The sequence below is a fragment of the Protomyctophum bolini genome (genome assembly GCF_963924005.1).
Source record: "Protomyctophum bolini genome assembly, chromosome: 18".
Taxonomy (NCBI): domain Eukaryota; kingdom Metazoa; phylum Chordata; class Actinopteri; order Myctophiformes; family Myctophidae; genus Protomyctophum; species Protomyctophum bolini.
In genome coordinates, this window is record NC_137879.1 from 7,969,343 (window position 1) to 7,990,638 (window position 21,296).

At 43.1% G+C, this 21,296-nt stretch overlaps 1 protein-coding gene across 5 annotated transcripts in view; it reads right to left on the reverse strand.

Moving 5' to 3' along the window:
* Positions 1 to 3,578: 3,578 nt before the first annotated feature.
* LOC308333354 (receptor-type tyrosine-protein phosphatase epsilon-like) overlaps positions 3,579 to 21,296 on the reverse strand; it is a 119,038-nt gene continuing 101,320 nt past the window's right edge. For 4 of the 5 annotated variants that reach the window (XM_080789710.1, XM_080789711.1, XM_080789713.1 and 1 more), the window contains 11 exons: positions 19,904 to 20,023; positions 19,301 to 19,467; positions 18,022 to 18,157; positions 16,398 to 16,547; positions 15,888 to 15,981; positions 14,736 to 14,812; positions 13,117 to 13,251; positions 12,798 to 12,923; positions 10,015 to 10,166; positions 8,363 to 8,498; positions 3,579 to 7,807 (listed from right to left, as the gene is read on the reverse strand). In XM_080789710.1, coding sequence (XP_080645836.1) covers positions 7,733 to 7,807; positions 8,363 to 8,498; positions 10,015 to 10,166; positions 12,798 to 12,923; positions 13,117 to 13,251; positions 14,736 to 14,812; positions 15,888 to 15,981; positions 16,398 to 16,547; positions 18,022 to 18,157; positions 19,301 to 19,467; positions 19,904 to 20,023 — 1,368 coding nt within the window. In that variant the 3' untranslated portion in view covers positions 3,579 to 7,732. The remainder of the gene's footprint in view (positions 7,808 to 8,362; positions 8,499 to 10,014; positions 10,167 to 12,797; positions 12,924 to 13,116; positions 13,252 to 14,735; positions 14,813 to 15,887; positions 15,982 to 16,397; positions 16,548 to 18,021; positions 18,158 to 19,300; positions 19,468 to 19,903; positions 20,024 to 21,296) is intronic. The other variant, XR_013965792.1, reaches the window with a different exon arrangement.

Sequence of the window (21,296 nt, forward strand, 5' to 3'; positions counted from 1 at the left end):
TACGCACACACAAATACAATGTAAACACGCCATGAGACGGACTTCTGCGCGCTTTTACCATGTTTATTCATGTATTGACTTACGAATGTGCGAACTATAAGTACCTTACATACCATACCGACACATCTCCTGTGTCGCGGAAGCCGTTAAGTATTTTTAATCCATGATTGATTAAAAATGTCGCTTCTTCCTACCTTGTTTATTGACACCTCATTGTACCGCCTATCTGGCTAGCTAGTGGTGCTACAGCTATGACGGAGCAGATCAGAGGCAGGGACGTAGCCCGCAAAGCCAACCGCACATCGGGAGGCGGTACAATAAACGGTAAATAAACAAGAAGAAATCAAAGCGACATTTTTAATCAAACATGGATTAAAAATACTTAACGGCTTCCGCGACACAGGAGACTTTATCAGAGATACCTCTGATAAAATCTCCTGTGTCGCGTAAGGTACTTATAGTTCGCACATTCATAAACAAACACAATAAAAAGCGCGGTGATAGCCCGCCGATCGAAGAAAGGTTGAGCTTTTTATATCCGCGTTCCAACAATCGCATTGGAAAATCTTAGCATGACCAGGGACCCTACCCTAAAGCTTAAAGTCCAAATTTCATAAAAGCTTTATGTAGGGTTCCGAGAGGGGCTAAGGACCCCCGGAGGGTGACATGATTGCGTCCTCAATTGTCAATTTAGTGAGTCTAAGGATGCATGCTATTTGCATCACTGACCCACCCGGTCACAACCTATAAGAGCAGCCACAACATAAAAGACATACATAAGATAAGAACACAAAGCTCAAACACCTCTGGCCAATTTGCAACTATCACTGGACCAGAAATGGGTCCTCACTTCCCTCAAAAGCTCAAACTAAAGGGAGAACAGCAACGTTTAGTAACGCGACCAAAAGGAACTAATAAATAAAAACTATGCAACGGAAATTGCTAGTATGCTAGACTAAAAACAGACATTTGCTATAGGCCTATGTCAAAGCAAGAGCAGTGCGCGGGCGTGCGTGCGTGCATGTACACACAAACCTGTCTCTCAGGGGCTAGCAGCAGTAAGCTAACTCATCAACTCGTCTCAATGGTTTAAACAAAAAACAAACAAAACGACAGTTTGTTATGAAGATGAATTATCTTTCAGCTGTCTGTCACTACGTTACCCGCTTCCTTGCCCATGTTGTGTGAAGGTTACAGTATTATAAAGTTGATTATAAAGTTGTTTATATTCACTCTTTTAGTCGCAGCTTGGAACAAACATTTCTCCGTCTCTCTCATCATCTCCTCGCTCCTGCAGGTGTGCGTGGGGGGGCCGCACCGGCCGCGCGAGGCTCCATTTTAAATCATAAGCCCCGCCTACTGTATCCGGATCTGTTGAAATACGTAATTGGAAAGTCCGTCGGTCATTGGTCCGTTCGCCAGGATCACAGCTGTGTGGATTTACAAGCTGCACGCATGCGCGCACACACACGCACACGCACGCACGCACGCACGCACGCACGCACGCACACACACACACACACACACACACACACACACACACACAGAATGCATTATGCATAATGATTCACAACTTTTGTAAGTGTAAAAGAGCCATGATTAGGCAGGCTACTGATATAACCCCGACATATCCTTTCTCTTTATCACGGCGTTGCTGTTGGAAGCCGAAACCTTCTATCTGCATAATTCAACTGTAATGTTTTTCGTTTATTAATGCCCAACACATCATCAAACAAGAGTGTCACACTGTCAAAACATTTAAAATAGCAGCTGTATAAGCTCACACCGACCTGCATAATATTTGCTATTTTCCCGACATCAACGATAGAGTCGTGTCCTGGGATGTGCACTGGACGGGGGGACTTCATACTTCATGTCTCGGCAAAGTCTGCGCGCACCCATTGTTTGGTCATTGTTTCATTGTCATTTAATGATGTTGTTGTCTACCACATGGGTCATGGGAATGTATTGAAAGGGTTTGATCAATCATTGTCATTTAATGATGTTGTCTACCATGGGAATGTATTGAAAGGGTAATTCATGTCATATTGAATTACCCTTAGGGATATGGCCGGGTAGGACTTCTGTGCTCAGCAATAAATAATGTTGGCTTCTCCTACTGGCCAGAATAGAGTGCCAGTGAGAGCAACCTGCACGCAGTGACAATTAGGAATCATTCAACAAGCTCACAACACATCGCTTTGTGTGTGTGGGCTATTTTCAGAAAAGTTTGGAGTAGGCTAGACTAGAACATGGGTCTTGACAGGGGTTCCGAGATCCCTATAGGCATAGGGGGTCCTCAAAGTTGGGGGCCCCGCCAAATCTTTGTGCGATGATAGGAACATTTTATTTTACGTTAACCACGTCAACTCTATAGCCTCCTTATTCTTGGGAGAGAATTTGCATGACAATAGCAGATCTACAACTACAGAGCCGAAGGTCAAGATTACACAGCATTGAGGCCAGGTTTAAGTGGTTATGTCTAAAACAAAATACAAACTTACACAACACTGATCATAGCCATCCTATGAAATCTATATAAGAATAATATAATAAAGTTTAATCTGCAACACAACTTCGTCCCTCTCACAGCTCACAGCTAAGTGTCCTTGGTCTGGAAGACACTGAAGACCCCTGCATGGAGTATAGAGGGAGAAACGGCGCCTCCACCCAGGCACTTACTGGCTTTCCCCGGGCCCTCGCTGCAGTTTCACAGACCAGCTGTCGCCGCTGCATGGCGCCAGGGGCCCCCAGGGGTCCCCGACAGCCACCACCACTCCCTATTGCTCAGTCCCACCAGCAGCGCCCATCGGCGTGGCATTGGACAGTGGAGGGACTTCCCTGCATGCCTTTGTACGCCCACACTACTATTTGTTTATCGTTTTAATTGCCATTTAATTAAGTTGTTATTTACAAAGGAAATGTGTTGGGAGGGGAATTTCTGTGCAGTATTATCCTTTCTTGTGTTAAACCAAGAGGGATAGGGGCTATTTATTGTGGGGATCCGCCGTCCATTCTTTGCCCAGCACGTTGAGTGAGTTTGGTTTGGCTTTTGTGTGTTTATAACTTATAAATAATAGAATCATAAAACACGGGACGTGATGTTAAGACTGTCCATTGTGCCAATAGATGGTGTGGGCTCACATGAGATTACCTTGATGTTAAGAGTGGCATTAGGAGGTGTATTTCAACTAGGGTATGATGTCAATTTTGGGACACATCCTCAGTAGTGTGCCTTTGAATCAGCGGGTGTTTCTGCCTTCCAACACTATACACCCTCATCAAAGGTGGCCAGCTAAAGGGTGATCAAGCCTTAGCTTGTGTCCCATGCCCAATCATTGAGATTTGCCTCCCACGAGACTATATGCAAGGCAGGGGCGTCCTCTTCCCTGAGCCAGCCATACAGCTGACCGCATACCTCATATGCCCTCATGTTTGAGGGGTTTGACCGGAGTTATCAGATGTGTGTGTGTGTGTGTGTGTGGGGGGGGGGGGGGTCATTACCACAAAGTCGACCTCATCCGGGGATCAGAAAAGAAGGAAACTCATTTGAAGAAAACCATGTTGTACATCCCCTATACAATTTCCAATGAATTTAATATTGCAACCTTTGCATTTTAAAAGACATTGAGAATCCAAAAAGATACAGATCATCACCAACAGATAAGAGAGCAAGAAAGGCAAAGTCAAGAGCTCTGACCTAAAGACAGCCTCTTACATATTCCATAAAGGGACGGGCATAAATGAGGGGAAATACTGTAGATCCGGGCCGGGTTTTACATAAATCCCTCTTCTTCTTCTTCTTGTGCAACAGACCTTATTCAGATGACAGATTCCTTTTGCATTTACATTGGTTCTCAAGGTTTTTAATTCCAAGGAACCCCAGAACTGAACATGTATTATGGTTCCATTTGTACACTCTCAGTAGGCTACAGACATATGAGGGTCCATTTGTACACTCTCAGTAGGCTACAGACATATGAGGGTCCATTTGTACACTCTCAGTAGGCTACAGACATATGAGGGTCCATTTGTACACTCTCAGTAGGCTACAGACATATGAGGGTCCATTTGTACACTCTCAGTAGGCTACAGACATATGAGGGTCCATTTGTACACTCTCAGTAGGCTACAGACATATGAGGGTCCATTTGTACACTCTCAGTAGGCTACAGACATTATGAGGGTCCATTTGGAACCCCACAAAGAACACTCGAAGGTCAGTGCACCCCACATTGAGTTTTAACGTCACCGTATATAATATGATGTAAGCATAAAGTGTCTGTCGTGTGAATATGGTCCATGCCTCACAATTTTCACACACAGAAAAAAAAAAAAAAAAGAGAGAATACTCCAACAAGTCCATCTAAGTTGACAAACAGTCTCTTCCATTTCATTGACTTGACTCACAATGTTAGCACTTAAGACGTTCGTAATTTACAATAAAGTATCGACAGATATAGGCTACTTTATTAGGGAATAAAGCAGACCTTTGGTCACATAGGATTTGCCAATAATTCACAAGTAATTTGTGTACAGCCAGTATAAGGAATACCGGTGGGTTGTCAAGTACTGTACTTACTCAAGTACTGTACTTAAGTAACATTTTGAGGTACTTTTACTGTATTGGAGTATTTCCTTTTTTCTGTACTTTTACTTCTACTTCACTATCAGAGGCAAAGTGTTGATTTACGGACTTTTACTTACTTGTAACAGGAGGTTTTTTTTTTACATTGCAGTATTGACACCTTCACTTAAGTTAAAAAAGGGGTGCTTTTTTCCACCACTGGATTCAACCAACCAAAATGTCAGATACCTCGCACGGCTGCATTACTGTTCTCCATTGGCAACGAATTGGATCCACCGACCGACTGACATACAGTATTTAGTGTGAATGTATAGAGGACTGCAGGAGGAGGGGCTGTTCATTCATGTTTTACAGTATTTAGTGTGACTGTACAGTATAGAGGACTGCAGGAGGAGGGGCTGTTCATTCATGTTTTACAGTATTTAGTGTGAGGACTGCAGGAGGAGGGGCTGCTCATTCATGTTTTAAAGCTGGCATAAAGCAGACGCTGGATCGCTGAAGCACCACTGGTGTTTTACTGAGGTAATTACCATTATGGGACACACCTGATGACGCACACGTTGCATTTTAAATGCTAATCTGAGACGTTTGCTATAGGGAAATGACAATGGTTGTAATATTTTACTATGCATGACAAGGTTTATCACATTAATAACTATGTTGTATTTGTTTAAGTGGAAATGGCATTTTGCTCATAAGGACCTCATTATGGTAAAAATATTATTAAAATAAAATAGAAAATCTTCACAATTTGTCTGTACCCACTGAACCAGTGGTTCCCAAACTGGGGGTCGGGAGCCTAATTATTTGGGGGGGGGGGGGGTTAGATGATTAGCTTAATGTACAACATTGTTTTCTCACTCAACAGAAAACAAACCAAAATACAGTATAGTGTATACAGGGTATATGCACATTTCTAAAGTGACAATTTCATTACTTTTAAGACCTTTTTAACACCAAATTGGCAAAATTGAATCTTACGTAAAATATTACGTAAGAAAGAGGCAAGGCATTGTGAAAATAGCCGATCTTCAAGCTCACAATGACTTCACAGTGCGAGGCGTTGTGAGCTTGAAGTTCGGCTATTTTCACAATATTTATCTGTGGAACCGAGTCAAACAAAATGCAACGCCTACAATTCCAAGTGCTTGTCAGGGTGGACTAGCTGGTGGGGGGGGGGGGGGGGGGTGCAGTACGTAGTTCAGACAAGTCATTGGTCCGACAAACGACAACCCACCTCAAACCCTGACCTAACCATAACCGCAAGCACGGGAGCAGCGCATGTCGGACATATTGCGGACGCATGTCGGACTAATGCTCCGTCGGAATTACATGCGGTCCCCGCTGGGGGAGGGTCCCCTGCAGTACAAATAACATTATTTTGGGGGGTCGCGGTCTGAAAAGTTTGGGAACCCTTGAACTAAGGAACTATACCTCTTGTCTTCTTTAATCGACACACTCTGACTCTGACGCCAAGGCCCGATTCTACAAAAATATCTTCTAAATCCTGACAGTTTTCTGAAAAACCTATGTTTCTATGTCAGTGGTGCTCAAGCTTTTTCATGTCAAGGACCCCCAGAATTATGTGTATTTGGCCGCGGACCCTCATCTGAAAATATGTTGTTCCAGGGACCCCCCAGAAACAAAGATTTGAGTTAAAAATGTTCGCTCTGAAAGAATACATTTTCACGATTTTTCAAAAATAGCAGATCTACGGCACGCTATATGAGCTTGTAGATCTGCTATTTTTTTACAAGTATAACAATAATTCTTAAAAACACCAAAAGGGGTTCCCGTCCTGAATGGTTTAATACCTGGCAGGGGATGTGTTTAAATTTAAACAAATAATAAAAAAGAAAAAGTCACTATGGCACTGATTTACGCAAGAACATATTTATAACCTAGACTTTAAACAAAGCACTGATAAAAAAACACCTTTCTTCTATATTGTAAATGCTTGGTAAAAAGGCTCTGTGTTATATGTGCTTTTTGTTATGTGCAGTCGCGTTAGCAAAATACTTGCTGTGGCCTATTCTAAACAAAAGGCAAACTGTAGCATTTATAATCCATTTTTATGTGCAGTTGCATACCAGTTCTCTGAGGTACATAATCAGTGTTGTATGGTTTTCCAAGCTTCTGCCTGAATCTGTATTGGATATCAACGTGAATCGTCGCTCTCGGGCGGAAACCTCCTATCTCCGTATTTAAACATTTCATGTTTTGTCTTCTTTTTGTTAATTAATGCCCTATTTTTCGCCATACAAGAGTGTTGCACAAAAGTAGTGAAAATAGCAGATCAACGAGCTCACACAACGCTTCGCATCGCCAGCTTGTAGATTTGTCTATTTTTCAGTATTACTTTTGAAAATTAAATAATCATTAAAAAGGAATCATTTTGGACATACAAGGTTTCCACCTGACCTCGACCATATAGTAAGTATATCATTGAATTAGTATCCATTGCATATCTATCTCTGCATTGTTATGGCTGAATGGTGTCGTTTTCCAAACATTTCCATTGGAAAGAATGTCACATTTGAAATGGGCGTTTAGCTGGAGGGAAAAAAAACTACTTTTGATATCACCTCTAATCTCAGTCAGAAGTCGTCAATAAGTGTAAGAATACACATTTAACATAAATATAATAATAATAATAATAAAAAAAAAACATCTTTAAACATTCTCGTCATGTTCCCCAAAAATGCAAGAATGGACGGTCGGCGAAATACATAAATACATTTACAATAGCTACAACCTTTTTTCAAAAATATTAAAATGTGTGCTTAAAATCCAAAGTATAACACTCACATTTGGAATTTTTGAAATTAAAGTACAAATATACAACTGAAATGCGCGAGAGACTGAAGGATGAAACGACACTTCATCATGACATGACAAAAATAATTAATATACATGATGTGAAATATACATTAATAATCTCACTTAAGCATTTACAATTTTGTTTTGTTTTTTCAATCCATTGACATACGGAAGGTTTATATTACAGGAGGGACGGACGCAGCCTTAGCTAGTGGTAGAACAAGTGCATAGCAAAATAGATCATTTTGACCGAGTTAAGGAAACGCATGAACCTGACAAATAAAACATTAAAATAAACAATATTTGTTTTAAGGCAAATCTCAATTATTTGAAATTGGCATAGTCTGAGAAAATGTCGACAAAGTCTTGTACCACTCGGTAGCAGAAGTCATATTGTTCCTGTGGAAAGGAACACAAAAAAGAAAACAAATTAGTTCCCATGCTGAAAAATTAATTATTGTATAAAGGCTTGATTTACGAGTAAGATGCGCAAACGCGGGAAGCGAACACAGCTCGTACATATTTGGGCTTTGGACGTATAGCTGCTTTGGGGACTCCTTATATGGTGCCCCTTTTTTGCCAATATATGGAGCTGAGTGGACCTGGCCCCTTTTGTGCCCATATATGGAGCTGAGTGATTGCTGATGCAACACACTCCATATTTGGATAGCGGGACAGACACACAGACAGACATGATCTGCTAGGTCTCATAGTAAGTGCTCACTGCGTTCGCAATCACTGCGTTCGCAATAAGTCTTTGTGGGCTCATTGAAAATAGACGATCTACAAGCTCACAACACGTTGCACCGTGACGCATTGTGAGCTTATAGATCGGCACACAACTAAATAAGGAAATTCCAATAGCAGAAAGTTCAATAGCACTGATTTATGGAATAAAACCTAAAAAGTTTGAGGTTTCCTCCGGAGAGCAACACATGTAAAATTGCCACCCACCACTGTCTGGACCATGTGAGGCCTCTGCATACGTAAACTCTTCACAGTCTGGAACACGTCCAGCAGACCCTCGGCCTTGACCCGCTCCAGGATATTGCTCAGTGCAATGAACGTACCGGTTCTGCCCGCACCAGCACTGCAACGATACGATACACACAACACAACACAATATAATATGAATGGATTATGTTCTCCCTGCTGATACACACAACAACACAACAGCATTGTTGTTTCGAAATTGTCAATATATTTAGTCTTATAGTTTTAGTCATCATAGATTTGTTTTTATTTAGTTTTAGTCAGTGAAAAAAAGGTAGTCTTAGATTTTTTGTCGACGAAAACAACACTGCACAACAGAACATACGAGTGTATTATTTATGATCGCCCTGCACCAGCACTGCAATGATACACACAACAGAAACATTATGAATTATGAATGTATTAAGTTCAACCTGCACAAGCACTGCAACGCAACATCTGCTGTATGTGTGTTGGTTAAAAACATATCGAACCACTGAAAATTATTTTAAAAGGGCTTCTGACAAAACCAGCTAACCCTCAAACGGTCTGCTAAAGCAACTAACTCCATACCATCTCCCTCGCTCATCATGCAAGTATCTGAAGCCCAACACACACCGTCTGCGAACGCCGCATGTCAAAACAGCCGCCTCCGTTATTTTCAATGAACCTATCCCACACCGGCGGCGTCCGACGCGCGTTCACGCCTCGCCTGACGCTCCGATACGCCACTGTTCAATTGTGCCGGGTCGCTGCGCACCCAGTGTGTGTTGGGCTTGACAATAGAGTTAGCTGGTTCCTGCTGACAGCAGAGATATACAGTATACATGTACAGTAGATATGTTGTACGCCCTGCACCAGCACTGCAATGCAGACAGGACAGAAACAATTACATGTAGGAATGTTGGACGTTTGCACCAGCACTGCAACGCACACAGAACATACGTTCAGCACTCAGAGTATATATAAGTAAGTATTTACTTGTACCGGTACTTTTCATTCTCAGCAGTGGTGGAAAGGCACTTTTCCTACTTTCTTTCTTACTTAACCAATTTTGACCTGAGATCATATTCTAAAAATGTCTTCTACATCCTGACAGTTCTCTGAAAAAGCATGTCAGTCGTTCTTCGTCGAGCTTGTAGATCTGCTATTTTTCAATAGCTAAAGCACAACATAATGCTGTACGTATACAATATCTGCCTCTGAGATGTTGCCTCATAACTTAACAGTACACACCACTGGTTCTCAGAGAACTTTGGTGGCTTTTGGAAAGCCTCTGCCTCTCTGCAGCAGAGAGGAAATGAGCTTGAGAGAATATTGCTGTCAGCCATTAGCCCATTCTGAACGGGAACCCATTTTGGTGTTGGCATCATGTCATGCTTTAGCTATTGAAAAATAGCAGATCTACAAGCTCGTAGCGCGCCACCGAGTGGCGCGCTACGAGCTTGTAGGTCTGCTATTTTTGAAAAATCGAAGAACGACTGACATTTTTTAGAATCTGATCTCAGGTCAGAATGGGTTATAATCATCAGACCAGTGTGTGTCCAGTGGAAACCTCGTATGAATCTGATCTCAGGTCAGAATGGGTTAGACAGTTTGGAGAGAGGAAGGTATATTCTTAGAGTTCTGTATACCTGCAGTGCACGACGATGGGATGGTTCCCCGACTGCTGCTGCTGTCTCTGCACCGAGGCGATGATGTCGATCATGCCTTTCCCCTCGGCGGGGATGCCGATCTCTGGCCAGCCGTGGAAGTGGAAGTGCCTGATCAGCCTCGTCTGCTTCTCCTGGGAGAGAGAGAGAGAGAGAGAGGAAGAGACGATGGCAGGAAGAGATGAGAACAACATACTGTAACGACGACCAACCACCACAGTATATACAAGCTCACTACTTGGTATATTATTATTGCAGCACGGTGTGTGAGCTTGTAACTGTAAAAGTCTCTGCCATTTCTGCATAGCGGATTTCGTAAATGAGTGAACCTGTGTGATCACACCACCACAGTGTCACACAGAAGCATCATAAGTATAGCAGATCCGCAAGATCCATCTGCTATACTTTTGAATTTGAATCCTGAAAAGTAACAGTGTTGGACATACGAGGTTTCCAATTCCACCCGACAAACACTAAAATATATATATATATATATATAATATCTCTGCTGTCAGGAAATGAGGCACACCGTATATTTTGAAAACAAAGCAATACTGCCTCATTAAAGTTGGTGTTGTGACTTTATATATTGTCAATTGCTTCCATGAGAGGGGGAGAGGCGGTGGAGTTAGTTGCTTTAGCAGACAGTTTTGTCCAAGGCCTTTTTTTTTACTACTTTCCATTGGTTCAATATTTTCGAAACAACACCCAGACGTAAAGGGTGTTCAATATAGCACTGATTTATGCAAAACAAAAAATCTAAAACAAATCTAAAACCTCAAAAATGGACCAAGGATATTATGGTATGTTCCAAGTAAAATGTTTATGTATCATGCCATGCCAGCCAGCGTTAAAGTGGCTAATTCGTCGACCACCATCTCTAGTCTCATTTTCTTATAAATGTTATTATCTCCATGAGTCAGAAACGCTATGATAATAATCATTAAAAAAAGAAAAGTTTACAGAGCTGTATACGTATTCTGAATGTCAGTGTAGAGAGAAGCTTTAACCCATTTTGGGCGGGAACCCCTTTTCGTGTTTTAAATATTATGTTATAATTTAGCTATTGAAAAATAGCAGACCTAAAAGCTCGTAGCGCGCCACTCGGTGGCGCGCTACGAGCTTGTAGATCTGCTTTTTGAAAAATCGTGAAAATGTGTCACAAATGTTTGAATATTATATTCTTTCAGAACGAACGTTTTTAACTCAAATCTTTGCTTAGGCCTAAATGGGTTAATAAGGTGCTGTGCACTATAGTATACTGTATGTGGTTATATAAACCTTCCAGAAGGTACAGTAGCAGCAGTGGGAGGCCAGTGAAACATGCTGCATGCACACTCTTAATTCCAATTACCTTTCCTCCAAAACTCCCAAGCCAGGTTTATACGGAGCCAATTACTGTGGCTCAAAGAGCCTAGTTTGCACCTTTGGTGGGCAATGTCTTTTTGGAAAGAAGGATTATTAATGTTGGCTCTAGAGTCCCTGGTTTATCAGAATGCAGAATGTGAGCTATTCTTGATACTTTGCTGTTAGTATGATCAAGTATAGGGAGTTATGTGAGAGTGTCATCAGTGTCCATACCCAAGGCGGGGTTGGCGAAAGGGCCTTTCTTTGTGGAGTCAGCATGTTCTCCCCGTGTCCCCTAGGGTAGGTACCCTCACAGAAAACATGCAGTAATCCTGGTCTCTAAACTACCTCCCAGTGGACAGCTGGGGCGCCTGGCGGAGGGGAAAGGCACTGGTCGGAATAACGTGTTCCTTCCATGTGCTGAAATTCCATGAAATCCCCCCCCCCCCCTGTCAGGTGAAAAGAAGCAGCTTGGACTCATCATGCATAGAAGGAAGCATGAGGTCAGTCCGCTGCGCCCCCCCCCAGGTTGGTAGAGGAGGTGTAGACCAGGATTAAATTAGATGGTTGACACTGGGTGAAAAACGGGGTTGCAATAGCGTGGGATAAAAAAAATGAAGTTAAAAAAAAAGACTATGACTACTAAGGCCCAAACCACACCAATGATTAGTGGGATGGTGGGATCTAGAAACAGAGCCTACAGGTGCATGGATACTGGGGAGGCGGTGGGATTTGCAAAACTTCCTGAGCAGCAGGTTAGCAGCAAGCGAGGCAGGGAGACGACATGCAGCGACGCACGTCCACACAGCAGGAGAGAAGACAGGGATGAGCAGGTAGGCAGAGCCGCTCGGATCAGGTAAAGAGTGCATGTGACAAGCATTGTCGTTTTTGACTACCTTTTTTCACTGACGGAAACTAAATGGAAACTAAAACTAAGACTAAATGTATTGACAATTTCGTCAACAGATAACTAGACTATAATGTTAGGAAGGGACTAGTGGACAGGAGATCCAGTATAATTCATTTTACACTTGGTTGCATGCTGAAAATAGCAGATCTACAAGCTCACGAGTCACAACGTGTCTCGCTGCGACTCGTGAGCTTGTAGATCGGCTATTTTCACCAAGTGTAAAATCAGCCGTTACAACGGCATCAAGGCCCTTCAAAATACATTTTAGTCGACTAAACCAACTGTAGATTTAGTCGACTAAAAGTTGACTAACACTAAAACATTCCTGGTGACTAAAATTACACTAAAACGAAATAAAAGTTTCAAGACACTATGACTAAAACTATAATAAGAAAATTCTGCCAAAAACAACACTGGTGACAAGTCACCTGATCAGGTAGACGCGCTCTCAAGTTGTCTGCCTGGACGTACCATAGCTACGCAGGCTAGCTGCGCATCATGTACTTACCGGGCCAAAGGTGAGTACCAAGTCGCGCAGACTGAAGGTGTCACAGTCTGTGACGCCTTTCATCTCCACGGTGTAGTCTCCATAGGTGACTGAGTCCTCCGAGGGCCAGTACTGGAAACACTTGTCCTGCAAAACAAAGACACATTTACTACTCACTTAAAAGTATCAATAATGCTTTGTAGAAATAATATAATAGATATTTTTTGCAGTGCAGACAGTCATGCTTAACCATCTCATTTTAAATGCTGCTATGGTAGAGCTGATAGATAGATAGAGATAGAGGGATAGATAGACTAATGAAGGTTCATGAGCAGCTCACCTGCTCCCTCTCCTGGAGCTCGGTGAGCATGACAATGGAGTGACACTTCCATTCCCACACCATCCTCCAGAAGTCGTCCACCGTGTGGGACAGAGGGCCCTGGGTGGCGATGAAGTAGTCCTTCTGTCTGTAGCCCTGCAAACACACAGACACACACCACAATGAATGAAGTAGTCCTTCTGTCTGTAGCCCTGCAAACACACAGACACACCACAATGAATGAAGCAGTCCTTCTGTCTGTAGCCCTGAGAACACACATACACACTACAATGAGGTAGTCCTGTCTGTAGCCCTGAAAACACACAATACACACCACAATGAATGAAGCAGTCCTTCTGTCTGTAGCCCTGAAAACACACATAAACACCACAATGAAGTAGTCCTTCTGTCTGTAGCCCTGAGAACACACATAAACACCACAATGAAGTAGTCCTTCTGTCTGTAGCCCTGAGAACACACAGACACACCACAATGAAGTAGTCCTTCTGTCTGTAGCCTTGAGAACACACATACACACCACAATGAAGTAGTCCTTCTGTCTGTAGCCCTGAGAACACACAGACACACCACAATGAAGTAGTCCTTCTGTCTGTAGCCCTGAGAACACACATACACACCACAATGAAGTAGTCCTTCTGTCTGTAGCCCTGAAAACACAGACACACCACAATGAAGTAGTCCTTCTATCTGTAGCCCTGAGAGAAACACATAAACACCACAATGAAAGAAGTATTTCTTCTATAAACACCACAATAAATTAAGTCTGTAGCCCTGAGAACCAGCAAGACACGCACACAAACAAACAACACCCTCGTGGAAATGGAGACGTACTGAATTGAATTGAACAGTGATGATATAGTCGACTACGACACGACGAACCAAAGCCTAAATCGCTTGTGCTTACGGTTTAACCATTAACCACGCCCTAGCTCTGTGGCCAACGAGGAAGTGCCTCTCCCCTAAAGTATGGCTTTTGACCGCATCGGAGGCGCTCGGTCTCAAGAGAACGATAGAGCCACGAGAGGCACCGCCGGCCGCCGAGCGAGCTTTAAGCGAGTCGCCGTGCCAAACGTTTCTAAAGTTGAGCCGACTCGAGTTACGTTCGAGTTACGTCCCGACAGGCACAGAATCGTGAATCATGTTTTGGGGTGAGCGTTTGGCCCAACTGCCACGCTACTGGTGGCTATACTGGCCAATCACAGCACGTCCTTGCACAAGTGCACTGGCCAATCACAGCGGTATAGGCTTGTGGGATGACACGGCTAAGACTAACTAACAGAAACAAACTAGACAAACAAAATAGAAAAATAATTACCCGGTAAAATCACCCTCATTTTAGTTTTTCCATGCATTCTTATATCCTATGCTTTTCAGCTTTCCTCAATCCTCATAAAACACTGAAAACTAAATACAAACTAAATTAAAACTAGTACATATCTAAAACTATATATGCATTCATTAAACTAACTAAAACTAGACTGAAAGGAAACACCAAGAAAAAAGGGGGGGGAAAAAATCTAATCGAATGAAACAAATAATATTTCTAAAGTATTAAACCTCTGAGAACACTGAGTTGGGTATTTATAGACACTTTGAGACGGTACACATGAAGTTCTTACATCTATGAAGGAGGCGTTGACGTAATCTGTGAACTCCTGTCCTCTTCTCATGGACAGAATAACTCTGTTGAAGTCGTCTGGAACACAAGGTGGGTCAGGAAACCCCATCAGAACCATTCAGAACAGAGCACGTGGACCACAGCTATTCACACAAAGTATCACATGCAGGCGCACGCACGCACGCATGCACGCCCACACACACCAAATTCACAAAATAACTCCGCCCGTTCACACACTTTCAACCTGTGGCATTCCAATTTAGGGCGCGCAAAAATATTATTGTCAGGCCAGAGGCTGTAGCTATTTGGGATCCTTGGCATGGACACATTTGGTCTACATTGTAAGATAGTTCACCCATTCTGACCTGAGATCAGATTCATACGAGGTTTCCACTGGACACACACTGGTCTGATGAACCCATTCTGACCTGAGATCAAATTCTAAAAAAATGTCAGTCGTTCTTCGATTTTTCAAAAATAGCTGACCTACAAGCTCGTAGCGCGCCACTCGGTGGCGCGCTATGAGCTTGTAGATCTGCTATTTTTCAATAGCTAAAGCATAACATGATGCTAAACACCAAAACGGGTTCCCGTTCAGAATGGGTTAAAACATCACAGCAGCTCAACGCTTCAAGGACCATGGGATAGGATAGGATTCTCTCTCTCTCTCTCAGTAGGTGGTTGTTCTAAATGTTTATGGGAAACCCAACGCTATCTGTAGGTTGACATTAGTCATGAGGCACGGGCATACAATAGGTTCTATTCAGTGTGGTTCCCTCTTGTTGCTTACATCGTTGGTTCTTCTCACACCTTTTCATGTCAAAGCCCACCACCAAATAAAAAATCCACCATCTGAAAATATGTTGTGCCAGGTACCCCATACAAGATGTCTGGCTAGTTACTAGGCGGAGTACTATAGGGTTAAAGTAAACGCATTTAGACATAAGTTCGATTCTACAAATGTCTTCTGAATCAGGACAGTTTTCAGAAAAACCGATGTTTCTATGTCAGTGGTTCTGAAACTATTTCATGTCAAGGACCCCCAGGAATTGATCTGAAAATAATTATGTTGTTCCAGGAGACCTCCCAGAAGCAAAGATTTGAGTTAAAAACGTTTTATGATTTTTCAAAAATTTGAGGACCCCTGGCTTACATGGAATGATCTGCAGAACTCGGTTCTTCTTCATGTTGGCAGGAAGGTTCCCCGTTCGCATGTTCTCCTTCATGATGCGCATGTTTGTCAGTTTCTGAGGAGGAATTGGAGCCAGAAATGTTAACGTTATAGACATACAAATTACCTTCTTTGTTTTCATAAAGTTTACATAACTATATGCCTTTGTCATTGTCGGCAACCAAGCATTATTCATTGGGTCCGTGAATATCCAATTTATTCTGTTTCCGATACTATGATATTGATAATGGATTTATTTATATAGCACATTAATAGACACACACACACACACACACACACACACACACACACACACACACACACACACACACACACACACACACACACACACACACACACACACACACACACACACACACACACACACACACACACACACAAACACACACAAACACACACACACACACACACACACACACACACACACACACACACACACACACTTCCCCAAACGTGTTGTGTGTGACGTACCTTAAACTCCTCCTCCAGCCCCACCCTGTCGAAGGGGGCCGAGGTGTTGTGCAGCTTGTGCAGGTGTCCCTCCAGAGAGGACACGTCCAGCTCCGTGTCTCCATAGAGGTAGTATTCTAGCAGGGCCTGGTAGATGAACGAGTACTGGCTCTGCATGAGGGAGGGAGGGAGGGAGGGAGGGATGGGACCGTGAATGTCATGTCACTATTATCCCATTAACCTGAGATCAGATTCTAAAAATGTCTGTTTGAAAATGACAGTTTTCTGAAAAAGCTGTTTCTATGTCAGTCGTTCTTCGATCTTTCAAAAATAGCAGCTTTGTAGATCTGCTATTTTTCAATAGCTAAAGCATAATGCTAACACCAAAACCCAAAATGGGTTAAGCGATTTAGACATCTTCTAAATCCTGACCGTTTTCTGAAAAACCCTATGTTTCTATAGGTCAGTGGTGCTCAACCTTTTTCATGTCAAGGACCCCTAGAATTATCTGTATTTGGCCGCCAACCCCAATCTGAAAATAATGTTGTTCCAGGACCCCCCCCCCCCCCCCCAGAAGCAAAGATTAGTGTTAAAAACGTTCGCTCTGAAAGACCCACTGTACCTTCGTCAGGCATCCTCTGTAGACATTTTTAAAGCTCAGCCCAAGACCCACTTCTACAACATTGCTTTTAATTTATCTTTTTTTTTTGTTATTCATGTCCTCACTGTATTGCATTGCTGCTTGTTTTTTAATGTTGTTGCCTTGCTTTTCTTTTATTCTCCATTTTTCTGTAAAGCACTTTGAGCTGCATTTCATGTCATGAAAGGTGCTATACAAATAAAGTTTTATTATTATTATTATATATCCAAATGCCACACTTTCACAAATTTTCAAAAATAGCAGATCTACAAGCTCGTAAGCGTGAGCTATGAGCAGATCTACAAGCGCTATGAGCTTGCAGATCTGCTATTTTTCAATAGCTAAGGCATAACATAATGCTTTAAAACACCAAAAGGGGATATCCCTCAAAACGACATGAAACAGGAGGCATGCTGCTCTATGCAAGTGTTATCTGTGCTATGTCCACAGATAGAACTTGTCTAACAACACGCAGCCTAGCTGTGGTCCATGTTCCAAGTCATAAATGTCTATTGTTGTATGACATACATTATAACCAGTAAGACGCACAATCCAGCCGATTGTCCAAATAAAAGTGGAAGTTGGGAGGTGATTTAATTTCATTGCCTTCATTGTTGCATAATTATGTCAGTGGAATATTGGCAACACACCCACACCAGGAATGCTAGCTCACAATACTTGGGAATCTCAGAGGACAGATGGGATAGTTCATTAAACATCTGCATGGAACTTGGAGAAAACTGAGCTGGGTCGTCTCGTCACAACACCGGCCGAGTACGACAGACTAGACTAGGCCTTAATAAAATATCTCATTTAGTATCCAATAGCCGATCCGCCCGTTTGCCAGCTGGAAGGTCGGCTATTTTTTTTGGGTCACGCAACGCCGTCAGATGACATGAACATAAATTACAATTAGGCAACAGAAAGTATACCGACGGCGTGGCGTGTCTGAGAAACGACAGGAAAAGCGGTCAAGTTAACTTGGCTTCCGACGCCACGACTCACATCTGTCTGGATGAGCTGCGAGCGCTGCTCGCGTATCTTGGAGACGAAGCCGAACACGTCGATCTTCTGCTCGGCGTGCATGGTGTCTATCATGGCGTCGATGACGATGAAGGTGCCGGTCCGTCCCACGCCAGCACTGAGGGAGAAGAGAAAGACACGGACACAGACCGGAGCGGAACCATAAAACATAAACACCAATAACACATTCTGACCTGAGATCAGATTCTAAAAAAAAAATTCTTCTACATCCTGAGTTTTCTGAAAAAGCTATGTTTCTATTATGTCAGTGGTTCTTCGGTTTTTCAAAAATAGCAGACCTACAAGCTCATAGCGCGCCCACCGAGTGGCGCGCTACGAGCTTGTAGATCTGCTATTTTTCAATAGCTAAAGCGTAACGTAATGCTAACACCAAAAGGGGTTCCCGCCCAAAATGGGATAAATCTGAATATTATGAACACTTGCGAATGTTATGCCGAGGAGGAGGAGGAGGAGGGATCGCTAGAGACAGACGGACATCTGAAGAGCATTAGCTAAATGTCATGACTAAATCACTCACAATGTTTTCACGTCCGTATCCACAGGAACAAAAAGTGTTTTCAGTCGAGGGGGAAACCCAACGGAACATGTGAGAAGAGTCGGAAATATAATGTGCAGTACAAACCACTGGAATTCATGCATTAAACATAACAGGTCAGTGAACAATACGGCTCTGCGTTGTTATTCATTCCACCAATGCTCTGTATAGCCATGTGAATCTTGTTGTTACAACTATCCATGGCACGACGGAATTATTCAAAATCTAAATTAAACAGAAAAACTATTTTCGGACACTCCTCAAATGGCACACAAACACATGTGAAAGTTTACTTTAACCCATTGTTATGGTGTCTTGATCACAGTTTGCCTGTTATCTCTCCTATGGTACCCACATCAATACAGCTAAAGCATGGACCCTTATCCAAGGAGGGTCTGAGAGGCTGAATCTCAATGGTGGCCCGGCCGTGGTCAACTGTTGGAGGCACTGTTCTTTTGTTTTGGTAATATGAATGATGGGCCATACCTGCAGTGGCGAAGACAAGGGCTCGCAACTCACTTTGTAATGCTCCGGGTAACTTTCATTCACGAACACAGCAGGCGGGACATGCAACGTTTCGACCTGTGTCGGTCTTTCTCAGACCGACACATTGCGAGCCCTTGTCTTCGTTCAAGTCTAACAGTTTGGCTCAGCACCAAGACCGGAGGATGTGCGTTATATATGATCTTATTCTGAAAGTTATACCTGCAGTGGACCAGGATGGGACCGGCGAAGGGCGGGTTGACAGACTTCACCTTCTTCAGGAACTTCAGCATGCCGATGGGGGAGAACGGCACTCCAAAGTCAGGCCAGCTGGTGAAGTGAAGCTGGGTGACCAGCCTGGATGTCTTGGACGTGGCATCGCTAGCCTGCTACAAAGACGAACACGCGTACACACACGCACACGCACACACACACACACACACACACACACACACACACACACACACACACACACACACACACACACACACACACACACACACACACACACACACACACAATGAAACACAAAGGCATGCACAAATATTCATACTGCACTTAATGTTACAAAACTTTTTCACCCGTTCCACCATACTTCCACGGCAAAACGATAACGCTTTAATATTCTATGCTACTATTCTATGCTAGGCCTATATGTTGATTAAATGAATACATAGGACCCCAATGGAAACAAGTCCCCATGCCATTGTTGTGTGTTATCCTTTCAGCCTATAAATGTCTCACTGTACCGTGTGCCGCTTTCATTTCTGACTAATAATTAAGTATTCAATCAACCGAATGAAAAACACTGTGACACAAACTCACATTCTGTATGCAGAACTTGCGTATGGTGTAGTCTACCAGGATGGTGAAGTCCTCCACGGCCACCCGGACACTGCCGTAGGTCCAACAGCCCTGGTCGGGCCAGTACTGGTAACACTTGTCCTGTGGAGAGAGAGAGGAGACAGAGACTCAAACCCTGCTCTCAGTCAAATGGATTGGACTTACAACAGCACTGCTCCAATGCATAAGTAAGTAGCCTTGCCGAGCCATGAGGCCCATAGGGCAGGAGCCTATCTCCTGTTTCTGTAGCGTGAGGCAGCTTGATGTACAAGTACACCCCCTGGACATGACGCTAGTACAGTATGTCGCAGGGGCGTCAAGCAGGGAGGCACTGGGTCCTTTGGTCTTTGGTATGACCTGGTCGGGGATTGAACCCCGACCTCCCAGTCTCAGGGCGGACACTCTAACCACAAGGCTACTGAGCTCCAATGCATGGCTTTACAAAATTACGTCATAGACCAGCCAAGTCTATGGACCTTTAATGTTTGTTTAGAGCATACATTCTAAATGTCAAGTCCTTGCCAAAGTCTATGAACTTTAATGTTTGTTTGGGGTAAATTATGATGAAATTTGTGCCAGCCAAGTATATAGACTGGTAAAATAATCAGTGACGTAATCTTGCTGATATAAAAACATCTTGTAATACATTTATTACATTTTTCATGGACATGAGAACATCAACATGCCCCCAAAAATCTGGGCGCGTGATTCTATGTCCAGCTTTGAGGATGTGTGTAAACACAAACATCGTCCTAACACAAACATTAACTATTTCTTCCCCCATGTACGTATATATACGGACGTCGACGCTAGGTGGCGTCATATCCCAGGTCTGTATAAATACGTACAACGTAGACCGGTGAACCCGTATGGTGATTGAGTTTAAATGTTTGCCCAGTAAGGTTTAACTGGGCAGGGTCTTTACCCCTGGTGGTGGTGGAGGGCACTTGGCAGGGACGTTTAGGGTAAATGATTAAACCATTATAAACACCAGAGTGGCTGTGAGGTGTGTGAGGTCTTTCTAACCCATTTTTCCAGTTTTTGAAGTTGATTATCTTTAGCCCGTGGCAGCTCTCAGAAGGTTCCCCCTTCCAGGACTTTTCTTAAATATTGGATTCAAATACCGGTAAGCTGTTTTTGTTTTTTGTTTTTTTCATCTGGAACATTTTCTAAACATGAATTTAGGCATGGTTAGGCCATGGTTCTGAAAAGGAAACCGATGGATTGTGCAGTCCTGGTAGGGAATGAGGCATTACCCCAGGTGGAGGAGTCTAAGAGTCTGTAGGGAATGAGGCATTACCCCAGGTGGAGTTTAAGTATCTCGTGGTCTTGTTCACCACAAGTGAGGGGATATTAGGTGACGTTAGGACATACG